This window comes from Lipotes vexillifer, unplaced genomic scaffold (genome assembly GCF_000442215.2).
Source record: "Lipotes vexillifer unplaced genomic scaffold, Lipotes_vexillifer_v1.1 scaffold470, whole genome shotgun sequence".
Classification (NCBI taxonomy): domain Eukaryota; kingdom Metazoa; phylum Chordata; class Mammalia; order Artiodactyla; family Lipotidae; genus Lipotes; species Lipotes vexillifer.
In genome coordinates, this window is record NW_006799533.1 from 1963313 (window position 1) to 1976649 (window position 13337).

General features: G+C 48.2%; 1 protein-coding gene across 1 annotated transcript; it reads right to left on the reverse strand.

Moving 5' to 3' along the window:
* Window positions 1–11412: 11412 nt before the first annotated feature.
* CCDC70 (coiled-coil domain containing 70) lies at window positions 11413–11997 on the reverse strand. Its single transcript, XM_007472252.1, is given in 1 exon segment — window positions 11413–11997. A coding segment is annotated over 1 exon segment (585 nt).
* Window positions 11998–13337: the final 1340 nt, after the last annotated feature.

A 13337-nucleotide genomic window follows, 5' to 3' on the forward strand; every position in this document is an offset into this window, starting at 1 on the left:
GGTCCCTGTCCCTGGCTCTCACTCTGCTTCTCTCTGCGCTGCAGGCTGGTCGGCTCTGCTTCTCAGCCCACATGAACAGGAGAACTCTTGAGTTTACAACGTCTCTCTTCTGTCAGACCGAGGCTGGGGTGCTTACCGTCACCTGCTCTGGGAGACCCAGTTCTGCTCATAGCTCGCCTTTTGTAACTCCCATTTACCAAAGCAGTCACAAAACTCAAAAATAATTCTAACAAGATTGAAAAATAGCAATTATAACAGTTTTGTTGGCTGGTATTTGTGATCCGTGGGGCTCAGGGCCTCTCTTGCCCAGCTAAGGGAGGTTTGCTTAAATTCCCAGAATCTCCGAGTAAATTCAAATCGACCCACTGTTAGTACCAAAAACAAAACCAGGAAACCCAGTGTTACCATTTTTATATAATGTCCTTTTAGAAATTCTCACTAACGCATTAAAACATTAAACAGAAGGGACACGAACATCATATTATATATAAATTTAATATATAACTAAGGAGGCTTCACATAGAGAAGGAAGAGTCATTTGATACATTGTGAAGGAGTTCCTGATTGACAATCCAGAAGCATATCTTTGGCCCTGACCTCTCTCCATACACCAGGCGCTAATGTAATTCCATATACATTCAAGAGTTACACACTTAAAAATGCGCTGTTGGAGGGAGAAAAACCAGAAGAAAATGAAAGTGGATATTTATCAAATCTGTATACAGAGGAGAACATGTTTTTCCTTTTCTCTTTTTTGGCTGCGACGCCTCCGTTGTGGCCCGTGGGCTTCTCTCTAGCTGAGGCTTGCGAGCTCATAGTTGCAGCACGTGGGCTTAGATGCCTCACAGCACGTGGGATCTTAGTTCCCCAACCAGGGATCAGACCCACGTCCCCTGCGTCGAAAGGCAGATTCTTTGCCACTGAACCACCAGGGAAGTTCTGGAGGAGAAGTTTTTAAGTGTAAATTTTCCAGAAAAAAAAAACACAGAAAAGCAAAAAAAAAAGACAACTGCAAGTTTTTTTTTTTTTTTTTTTTTTGCCGTATGTGGGCCTCTCACTGTTGTGGCCTCTCCCGTTGCGGAGCACAGGCTCCGGACGAGCAGGCCCAACGGCCATGGCCCACGGGCCCAGCCGCTCCACGGCACGTGGGATCCTCCCAGACCGGGGCACGAACCCACGTCCCCTGCACCGGCAGGCAGACTCTCAACCACTGCGCCACCAGGGAAGCCCTGCAAGTTTTTTAAAAATTAAGTGACCACAGTATAGCTGAAACAAAATCATACAGCAGAACTTAAATAACACAGCCAACAGCAGAGTGGAAAAAGAATTTGCAGCAAACCAGATAGGAGTCAATATCTTTAGTCTGTAAATACTTCATACAGGGGCTTCCCTGGTGGCGTGGATTAAGAATCTGCCTGCCAAGGCAAGGGGACACGGGTTCGAGCCCTGGTCCAGAGGATCCCACATGTTGCGGAGCAATTAAGCCTGTGTGCCACAAGTACTGAGCCTGCGCCCTAGAGCCCGCAAGCCACAACTACTGAGCCCGCGTGATACAGCTACTAAAGCCTGCGTGCCTAGAGCCTGTGCTCCGCAACAAGAGAAGCCACCGCAATGAGAAGCCCGCGCACTGCAACGAAGAGTAGCCCCCACTCGCTGCAACTAGAGAAAGCCTGCACGCAGCAACGAAGACCCAACGCAGCCAAAAGTAAATAAAATTAAATAAATTAAAAAAAAAAACTTCATACAAACTGATAGGAAAAATGCTTAAAATCCTGTAGTGTAATAAACAAAGGATGTGAACTGACAATCCACACAAAAGAGGAAGTAAAATTAGTAAACAGGCATTAGAAAATGTGTAGTCTCACAAGTCAAATTAATACAAATTTAAAATCCAGAATAAGGTCACATTTTTCACACATTTGCATTTTTTTTTTTTTTAATGGAAATACCCAAAGTTTTTGAGAAGGTAGGAGAACCAATGCCATTTATACAAGGCTGGTAAAATGATCAATTAATACAAACACTTCAGAAAATAATTTGGGGAAATTTACTCCTTGACTCACTATTTCTGCTTCCTTGAGTCCGACTCCAACATAGGAACAAATATATTCATTGTAGTGATATTGATAAAGAAGAAAAATTTAAAACAAACAAAGTTCAATGCTGGTAGAAGCACTTAGCAAATCATGTCCTATTCTCTCATGCACACAAACATTTACTGAGCACCTTCTCTCAGCCAGGGTCTGTGGAAGGAGCTGAAGAAACAAAGATGGACCAGGCAGATTCTGTGCCCTGCCTTACAGTGTAATGGGGCATATTACATGACATGGAGGGGAGAAAAAGTAGGGAGTAGACATTTATTGAGGAACTATGTGTTTGGCATTTTACATACATCACCACATTTCATCCTCTGAAGTCCTGAGCTGCATAGTCCTTAAGTGAGAGTAGAGAGGAGCCATACAGCGCCACTCATACAGAGCCAGCCTGCACTTCGTTCTTTCTCTCTTCCATCTCTGGTCCTCACTCCCTGCCTCTCAGATCAGCCCTGGGAACAATGGTGGGTGACAAGTTTTTGCTGGAGCTTCAGAGCTCCCTGCCAGCTAAATCTCTAATCCCCTGCAGGGTAGAAATTCTAGAGCCACCACCAGCTAAGAATTCCAAAGATTTTTCCTGTTAGCATCCCAAGGAATTGCTCTCTCCCTGCCCTGCCCTCCAGCTTGCATCTCAAACTCATCAGAGTATTCTGCCAACAAATGTTGCTCTTTTGACAGAATCCCATCTCCTGTAAACTAGCTGGGATTATAAATAGCAAAAGAAATTTTCACATACAAAAACATGCCAGCAAACAGACAAAAACCTTTAATGGCTTTCCAATACCTAATAACAAACTTAGACACTTAACATTGATTTTTTCCAGACCCTTCGTTACCCACTTTCTCACCACCCGTTACTCCCTAAAACACCACCTCCATTCCATCACATTCCATCTAGTAAGCCACTTTGGAGCCAGTGACTCAATTTTAGAAATGAAGATATAAGACAACACAGTAATAAAATCAAACATGCGAATTTAACAGTAAATAGTGAAAGTATGCAAATGATATGAAATGAAGTTAACTGAATATTACCCAAGACACGAACAGGGTAATCTTTGTAGCCTGTGTAAATTGCTACATATGTAATGATTATTAAGAACCCGACAGGATTTCTGGTCCTCACACTTAAACTTAGTTTCAAACTGGTGACATGTATGCTAATGAAATGATTTCACGACTCCCTGGTCCCCTGGGGCCAACAGCGGTCTGATGACCACACTTTAAGGGAAAACCCAACAGGGACTTTCAGAAGGGAAGAGGTCATAGTAGAGTCTAGGGAGGATGCGGGAGATGTTCCAGAAGCCAATAGAACAATGCGCTGACAAGTGGTTTGGTCGCCCTCCTGCTCCCTTGTTTCCCGGAGGGCGTCCCCACCCCCGCCAGGAGAGTTGCAAAGAACAAACTGGAGGAGGGTCCGGGGATGAGGATGAAAAAGAAGTAGAGAAGCCCCAACTTAGAAGAAGAGATCTGGGCTAGGAAGCAGCAGCCCAGGTGACCAAAGGCATACCTGAAAAGCAGCTAGAACAGAATTGCCTTGGGCTAAGCACCCAAGGTGGAGGAAGGGCAGGGCTGAAGGTAAAAGGCTTTGGTTTTGGAGTTGGGGTCTAAATAGATCTTTGTGGCTGAGGAGGAAGAGATGGGGCTCATTCCCTGGGGCCTTCAGTGAGGGGTGTCCTGGGTGCCAGCCGAGTCTCACCAGGAGACTGTTCGTGGGCATTGGAGAGGCGTGGTTAACCCCAGGTCAGCAACTCCTGCAAGGAGGCTCTTTCCTCCCAATTCTTTCTCTCCAGCTAGACCCGCCCCACCCCATGGAGCCACAGCCTCCCATCACCCTGAACCAGGTCAAATTCCCCAGGGACACTCGGGCCAAGAAATGCCCCCTGGGCCATGTCAGAATTTGGTTGACACTCTACTGCGTTTGGAGAGGGGCAGGTGGTGGAGAGCCAAGGGAACTGTCATTAGAATATCTTCGTGGTGATGCTTCATGTTTGTGTGTGTGTGTGTGTGTGTCTGTGTGTGTGTGTGTGTGCATGCGCGTGTGTGGCAGGGGGTAGAGGTGGCTTGCCATCAAGACCAGGTCATTGGGCTTCCCTGGTGGCGCAGTCGTTGAGAGTCCACCTGCCGATGCAGGGGACACGGGTTCGTGCCCCGGTCTGGGAAGATCCCACATGCCGCGGAGCGGCTGGGCCCGTGAGCCATGGCCGCTGAACCTGCATGTCCGGAGCCTGTGCTCTGCACGGGAGAGGCCACAACAGTGAGAGGCCCACGTACCACAAAAAAACAAAAACAAAAACAAAAAACAAACCAGGTCATTCATTGATGAGAGTTCTTAAGATATAAGGAATATGTTAAGATCAGCTTAACTCTTTCTTTAAAATTTATTTATTTTATGTATTTATTTTTGGTTGTGTTGGGTCTTCGTTGCTGCGCGCGGGCTTTTTCTAGTGCGGCGAGCGGGGGCTGCTCTTCGTTGTGGTGTACGGGTGTCTCATTGCGGTGGCTTCTCTTGTTGCGGAGCATGGGGTCTAGGCGCACTGGCTTCAGTAGTTGTGGTGTGTGGGCTCAGTAGTTGTGGCTCATGTGCTCTAGAGCGCAGGCTCAGTAGTTGTGGCGCACGGGGTTAGTTGCTCTGCGGCATGTGGGATCTTCCCGGACCAGGGCCCGAACCCGTGTCCCCTCCATTGGCAGGTGGATTCTTAACCACTGTGCCACCAGGGAAGTCCCCAAGATCCGCTTAACTTTTTACATGGCTGAAGAATGCCCATCTGGTCCATTGGAAGAGCTTTCTGCCTTAGCTGTTTTAAGGGAAAGGCTTCTGGGAGTGCCCACCGAGTGGGGCCATTTGAATTTAGTTGACAAAAGCTTGGGTTCTAGAGCAGAGACAACCTGGGTCCAAATCCCCATTCTACCTCTTATTGATTGTGTCACCCTGGACTCCCTGTGCTCAGTTTCCTCATTTGTAATTGAAGCTATTACTGGTGCTACCTCACCGGGTTGTGGTGAGGATTAACTGAGTTGTAACGCATGCAGTGGGCAGCGCTTAGATCAGTGCTTATAGCCGAGTGAGCTCTCAGCCAACATCAGCAAGCGTTCTCTCTTCTCAAGGCTCAGCTTTGTCTTCTGCCTGCATTGATTAGGGAAATGTAGATCCGGAACTAGTTAAACCAGCATCGCATTTTGTTGCTAAGCAACCAGCTCTGAGTTCTGCAAAAAGTGCAGCTTGGTGTGCAGTGACCCCCTAGCAATTGAGCCCCAGTCAGGCTGTTTGTTGCTAAGCATTGTTTTATGTTACCCAAAGCTCATTTCAAGTGTGGAGGAGGAGGGAGGCATGCACAGACAGCACAGTCCTAAAGCATGAGCAAAACCAGTCTTTCCAGCTGGAGGGGCTCACAATGGGCAAAAAAAGAAAAGAAGTGATGATGTGTGCTTGCACCCACCTGCTGGAGTGAGAGAAATCACCCATATGATTTCCCCTTCTCTGGGGTGAAAGAGATTATCATACATCTTCAGCGTCGTATCCTCTGTAGAACAACGGAGTATCTCCTCTTCACCTCTTGGGGTCTGGGGTTGCATGGCCTGAGTGGGAACCTGGATATGTGGTTCCAAGCTGAGAAGGGGCAGGGCTGGAAGCACCTACAGCCATCCACATTCCTCCCCTCAGGGAAGTCAGGGGTCAGGGCCACTGACTTCAGGGGAGGTGTTCTCCCCTCATTCATTCATTCATTCATTCATCTATATCATTAAACATGTATTGAGTACTAAGTGCCCAAGATTTGCTAAGCACTGAGAATAAAGCCTCAAGTGGGACAGTTACTCTCCATCTTGTCCCGGTACTTAGTTAAAAATCAAAACAACACACCGTAGCTAGTTTATCAAAGTATTTATTGAAAGATAATAGGTTGCTTACAGAATCTCCCCAACAGTCAGAGAACTGGGGCTGGGGGCTACGCAGCTAGGCACGTTGCCCAGAACACTGTTCTGAATCACCCCAGATGAGCTCCTATCATCCCTGCAGTTGGGCTTTGGGCTTTGAGGCTCATGCCGCTGTGCCAGGCAGGGACCCTTCTGCCAGGGCCTCAGCTCTGCTGTCTCTAAGAACTCGTTTCCTGCCACTGTCACATGATGACTTCTGCTGGCCATCTTTTTCTTCACTGAAGTCCGGCATGGATGAGAGTGATTGGTGGAGCCTGGGTCGCATGTCTGAGCCATGGCTGCAAGGGAGGCTGGGAAGTAAATTTCTGACCTTCCCTTATAAGGTGAGAAATTCCCCAGACATAAGAAGGGTATTCCACAGGTGTTGGGATCCAGGGATCCCAGGGCAGCCACAAAGCCTTCAGACATGCATTGTCTATGCCCTCCTAACCTTTACAGTCTTCTGGAGGATTCGGGCAAATAATCCAGAGGGGACAGCCCATAGTGACCAGGGTAGGTACAGGTGCGAGAGGGACCACAGAAGGATCCCCATCCAGCGTCAGGGAAGGCAACCTAGGGCAAATGATACGAGGCTGATCCTTGACGGATGAGTGTGAGCTTATCAGCAAAGGTGAAGGCTGAGGGAAGGAGAACCCTTCTGATTACAGGTGTGACAGGTGCAAGAGCTCAGATTCACTAAGGAGGTCAAGTTCAGGGAAGGAGAGACATTCTGGGTGGCTGGAGAAAGGATGGGGCTGATGTAGGCAAAAGTGCGAGAAACACCGCTCTAAATAATATGCTTGGGTCACCTGCTTTTTGCATTTTAGTTTTAGGCATTATATACTGACTTCTCACGATAAGAACAAAAGGCAGATTTCCCATCCCCCCTCTTATTCTAATATTGTGCATTATAATTTTGGATAGGTCACAGTCAGTATTTATATTTGCCTATAACTATGTGAATGCTGTTCGCGGCTGAGCGAGCGTATTCTACTGCCATTTGCCCTTTTCTGCACATGTCTTAGTTTCACATGACGGTACAACTGTTGCTTTCTTCCAGTTGCTCAGTTTTCTCCCTACCCAACAGTTAGTTATTTACCCTCAAACTCACCCCCAGCAGTGTTAATAGCCTCTCAATCCGTTCAGTCACTTTAAGTATTCCACCCATTTCATCTTTTTTTCCCCCACATCTTTATTGGATTATAATTGCTTTACAGTGGTGTGTTAGTTTCTGCTTTATAACAAAGTGAATCAGCTATACGTATACATATATCGCCATATCTCCTCCCTCTTGTGTATCCCTCCCAGAATGCTGGCTTGGCTGCCAGCATTTTGGGAACTGAGTGGAGAAAAAATGGTGTGTGTGTGTGTGTGTGTGTGTGTGTGTGTGTGTGTGTGTGTGTGTGTGTGTGTGTGTGTGTGTGTGTGTGATTAATCTATTACTGCATAACAAACTACTCCAGAACCTTGGGTTACAAAAATTTTATCATCTCAAAGTTTCTGTGGGTTAGAAATTCCAGGACAGCTTAACTGAATGGCTCTGGCCCAGGTCTCTCATGCGGTCACAGTGAGATATGGGCTGGGTCTACAGTCATCTACCTGGGTCTGGAGGTTCTGCTTCCAAAGTGGCTCACTTACATTCCTGGCAAGTTGCTGGTTGTCTGCAGGAGGCCTCATTTCCTCCCCACGTGTCCTCTTGACATGGCAGCAGCCTTGCCTAGAGTGAGTGAGTTAAGAGAGAGCAAGGCAGAAGCTGTAATGTCTTTTATGACCTCGTCTCAGCAGTCATACTCCGTCATTGTCCACAATACCCCGTTGGTTACACAGATCAGCCCTTTTCAATGTGGGAGGTGACTGCCCCAGGACATGCATACCAGGAGGGCAGATCCACTAGGAGCCATCTTAGAGGTTGGCTACCACTAGGGATGGGTGGGGTGTCTCAACACTTTCCAGGTACATCTTTACTCTTCAGACATTTTTAGCAAGGTATCACCATCTTCAGCTAGACCTGATATTTCTAGTTCTAAGACCCTGAGTTTTGTCCTCTTCAAAGAGTAAATCTCCAGTCTCCTACATAAAGGAGAAGCAACAGCCTCCGGCTCTACTGAGTTGGGGAGAGGACCTAGGAGTTTGCTTCTTAAAAAGACTTTCATCTGGTCTTCCCATTATCAGCTCCACCTTTACCTATGCCTCAGGAAGTATTTGACCTGCTAATTCCTATGTCTTTCTGGAGGAAGGTGGCTCTGCAGTGTAAATTGGGCTGGTCCTTGTCTTTCCCCACTGCCAGTTGAAAATTCAGCTGTGTTTCTGCTAAGTCAGCTCCATTCATCCATCTGCTTTTCTGCTTTCAAAATTTTGGTTGCTACTGGCTTCTCTCCTATTCTTTGTTCTTGTGGATTTCCATCTTTTTAACCGTCTCTTTAGCGCGTTTTACTGGGATTTGGGGAGGGAGTAGAAGCTGCTGAATGCATCTGTATGTGATCTTTAACTGGAAATCCCTTCCTCTTCTCTTTTCATCCCTGCTGCTTCTGGGCTACATCTTACCCCCAGTCAAGACAGAGGAGGACTTTAAGGAGATCACTGAGAGGCTTAAAATATGGCACCTGAAGTTTGGGTAGCATGATGGTCTGAGTCATGCCTGAGAAATTCAAAGGGTGAGGAGCTGGCCAAACAGCCAGTGGCATCAGAGTAGAGAGCCCTGGGTTTGGTAATGAGGAAATAGGGCTTCCCAGTAGACCACCTGTTGTTAAAGGATTGGTCAGTCCTTCCCTCCTTGGCCCTCTACTTCTCGATAAAAGTGAGACATGAAGTTGTTCCAGAGGTTTGATTGTGGTGGGTGTCACGTGGTGGCCGACAGCAAGGCTCTAGAGGTCGGCTGTCCTGGGGCCCCCCGGGTAGTGCTCTATCAGTCAGGGTTCTCCAGAGAAACAGAGTCAAGGAGCACCGTGTCCCCACCAACCTAGTGGTAGCCGACCTCCAAGCCGCCGGCAACTGCAGGTAGCCAGCGGAAGCTGGGACAGTGGCATGGGATGGGTTCTCCCTCAGAGACCCCGGAGGGACCCAGCACCGCCAACAGCGTGATCCGCAGCTACGAGCGAATACATTTTGGTTGGTTGTGGTAATTTGTGAGGGCAGTCCTAGGAAACTCATACAGTCATATTCTGGTAAATGATGGAGGTAACACTGGCTCCTGGCCATCCCTGTCGGACCATAAGCTAAGTCCGTTTCACCAGTTCATGCTACTTGCATGACTATTAGCAGTAATCAGTTATACATGACCCTCTGTTCTTCTGGTTCTGAATTAGATGTTAAAACTATGTCACAAGTCCCAAAGATGAGCTAGGCACGTCACGCTGGGATGCACTGGTCTGTTCACCACTGAGACCTAAGAGGACAGAGCTGGAACAGTGGACATGTATATCAGTTGGCTGGAAGAAGGGTGGACTCTCAGAGGGACCCACCTGTCCTCCTCCAGTCCTTCAAATGACAGCTGTCTCTCCCAGTGGTTTTTGTGGGATGCTGTTGGGGGCGGGAAATGCACATTCCCAATTCCTGCCTCCACCTGGTTTACATTTCTTTGGGCTTAAGATCAACAATCTGTTTGCTTTTGTTTGGGGCAGAACCACTGGAATTGCTGAATCTGCAGCTGTTGCTGCACTGGGGCTCCCACCATCCTGCACACCATCCACTGGACAGGTCTCCTCGAGTGAGGGCCCCTAGCTGTCTCCCCTTGAAATCTGATTCTCTACACCAGCATCTTATTCCCTCTGCTTCTGACGTCTTTGCCCAGGGGCCTGCTGGGAGCTGAGGATGCAAAACTCGGTTTGTGGCAAAGGAGAAAGTGGCTCCCAGCGCCCTGGCCCTGACTCCTGAGGATCAAAGGCCTTGCAAGGAACACCAGCTTTCTCAGAGTGACACGGAGCCATGGAGACTGCTCTTTGAGTTGACCCACTCTCCTGTACCCAGACATCTGCTCAGCACACCTAGGGGGACCCTGTCCCCTCCTCTCCCTGTTTCTCGACCACCACCCCAAACCACAGTGAAATGCCCAAGCGCTTTAGGCTCATCCAGCCCTGATGCCATCATTGGCTGAGCTACTCTAAAGCCACATCCCATGACCCTGCTGTGTTAGAAAAGGAGTGGGACCAATGGGCAGACAATGCGAGCTCTAGTCCTGGGCCTTCCGTTTGCTACTTGCCTGGCCATGTGCAGTCCCTCTACTTTTCCAGGTCTCTGTTTCCTCACCTGTACAATGGGTTTATGTTCCTTCCCTGTCAACCCACAGAGTTGTGGTGAAGCTTACATGAGTTGGCAGATGTGAATGTGCTTATCAAATAGTAAGGGATGCACAAAGGCAAGGTAAGTTGCTACGTGAATGACAGTGAGGGCCAGGCCCAAGAAAAGGGGAAGCAGGCGATGTTGGCCTCGACATTTCTTTCTGCCCACCTTCTGGTCCCTTCCATACCAATGCCCATATGGACGGTCTAATCCCAGAGGAGAAGTTAGGCATGTAGATTGCTGACCACGTTAGTGTACATTCATTTAATGTACTACCTCCCTGGGGCATTTTAATTTTAAGTGAACGGAATGAGGAAAACACGAAGGAACTGATAATGCAGAAATACGGATATCTGAGACCTGCGTGAATGGGAGTATCGGGGCAGGGAGGTCTCCCTGACACCTCCCAGATGGCTCTGCCTGGTCCACAGGACTCCATCAGGGAAGGGCAGTGCTCTTGTGGGCGGAGCTCTAGAGCCTCAGCCTAATGGCACGCCCCTTCCTCACGCTACGGAGAATGGACAGTTGAGAAGTTTGGTGGAAACCTGGATCCGTGAGTGAGTGAGTTGGGGGGATGCTGCCTCTGTGTTCTAAATGGCCTGCCAGGTGAGGACAAACCACAGATGAATTGTTAACAGCGCTGCAGCCTTTTCTGGGAAGCTGTCAGCCCGCTCCCAGCCTCCAAGACTGCCCAGAGTGGAGGACAAATGACTGCCCCACAGCTCCACAGAGGCAGAGATATTTCCGCCCCCTCTGTCCCTACCTGTCTCTTGCTGGCATTGCCCTCACCCCCATCCCCATTCTGACTCTTTTCAGGAGAGTCCAGGGTCTCCCCTTAACCCACCCACACATGCCGCGCTCACGGGGAGCTGCTCACGGAACCAAGCTCTGTGCACAGCAGTGCAGCCTGGAGGACAGGAGTACGACCTCTGAGAATCACAAAACCTGAAAAAATGCAGCTGGGCTCCTTACAGAAGTTGGTTTTCCAGACCTCTCCTCAGAACTTTATTAGATCTTTTGAAGACAGGAGACAAATAAGAGCATATTTTCTTCAGCACATGGGGTCACCCCGGACTCGAGTCCCAATCCAGCAGTGTGGACCCCCCCAGCCCTTTGTCTCCTGTGCTCACGCCCTGCCCCGGCAGGAGGCTGCTGACCGGGGCCCCCCACTGACGTTGCGGTGCCCCGCTGCCAGCCTCTGCTGCTCCACAACCTGAGCACCCCCTTCCACCCAGAGGGCCTTGTCCTCCTCCAGAAGGGCGCTTTCCTCCTCCCACAGGGCCTTTTCTTCCCCCCACCGGGCCTTGTCCTCCTGAAGGAGGTTCCTGTCTCTTTCCCCCAAGGCATTGTCCTCCTTCCAGAAGATTCGGTACTTTTTCCAAAAGGCTTTCTCTTCTTCCCAGAAAGATTTTTCCGTTTCCCAGAAGGCTTTTTCCTCTTTTCAGAAGGTTTTCTCCTCTTCCCAGAAAGGTCTCTCCTCTTCCCAAATGCCCAAGATCTGGCCCCTGAAAGTGCAGGTCTTGCCACGGAAATTCCGCATCTCTTCCCTGAAGCCTTCTGTCTTCTCACGGAAGTGTCTCATCTCTTCCCGAAACACCTTTTCTTCCTGCAGCTTGTGGATTAGTTTCTTCGGGCGAAGGCTGGATGAGGAGACCACCAGTGAGTGGAAGCAGGCAAGCTTCATCCACTTGCTCACCTTGAAGGGAAACATTGTCTTGGTCAGCCAGGATGGTGGGGTGACTGCGATGGAGGACAGGGCTGATGGCCAAGTCCAGGTCAGCTGGTCCAACCCTATGGGAGCACCAGAGAGAACATGTCCCTTGAGTATCACATCCCAGAGGGCAAGCCCTGGAGTCTGTGCCATTACTGGGAATTATTTTTTAATCTTACAGTTTTTTAATTTACATATACATGTGTCTATTCTTTTTCAAATTCTTTTCCCATTTAGGTTACTACAGAGTATTGAGTTTAGTTCCTTGTGCTATACAGTAGGTCCTTGTTGGTTACGTATTTTACATATAGCAGTGCGTACATGTCAATCCCAAACTCCCAGTCTAACCCTTCCCCTCACCATTCCCCCCTGGTAACCATAAGTTCATTCTCTAAGTGTGTGAGTTGGTTTCTGTTTTGTAAATAAGTTCCTTTGTATCATTTTTTAAAGATTCCACATATGAGCAATATCATATGATATTTGTCTTTCTCTATCTGACTTCACTTAGTATGACAATCTCTAGGTCCATCCATGTTGCTGCAAATGGCATTATTTCATTCTTTTTTATGGCTGAGTAATATTCCATCACATATATGTACCACATCTTCTTTATCCATTCCTCTGTCGATGGACATTTAGGTTACTTCCATGTCTTGGCTATTGTAAACAGCGCTGCAGTGAGCACTGGGATGCGTGTGTCCTTTTGCACCATGTTTTCCTCCGGGTATATGCCCAGGAGTGGGATTGCTGGGTCATACAGTAGCTCTTTTTTTAGTTTTTTAAGGAACCTCCATACTGGTCTCCATAGTGGCTGTATCAATTTACATTTCCTCCAACAGTGTAAGAGGGTTCATTATTGGGACATTTTAGCCATTGTTCTCTTTGTCCCCTTGGTGGTATTTGTGAGGGACAAGCTGTGGTAGAGAAAGACGCTGGCTGGTCATGGTTTTGCACGGAAGAGGTAGTCAGTACGTTCAAGCTCAAGGCTACTGAAATAATAGAATATCAGCCAACAGGGACAATGGTTCTCAACCAGAGTGTCAGGACACACAAGTGTGACATGATCACTTTAGAGGTGTGTCACAGTTTTGTTTTGCTTTTAAATAATCAAGTGCCACAGCCCCAAGTGATTTACTTGTGTTACATCAACCAGAATACATCTGAGGTTTTGGCTTTTCTTACTTGGGAATTGTTCATGACCTTCTGATTGGGCGTGCTAGCAGCAGGGGGCCACACGTGTGCATATCCTCTGTTATAAGCCATGTGGGAAACAGAAGGTGAGACCCACAGACCTGGAGGAGTCGATTTTAGTAGAAGAATCTATTTTGGGAACAGAAGTT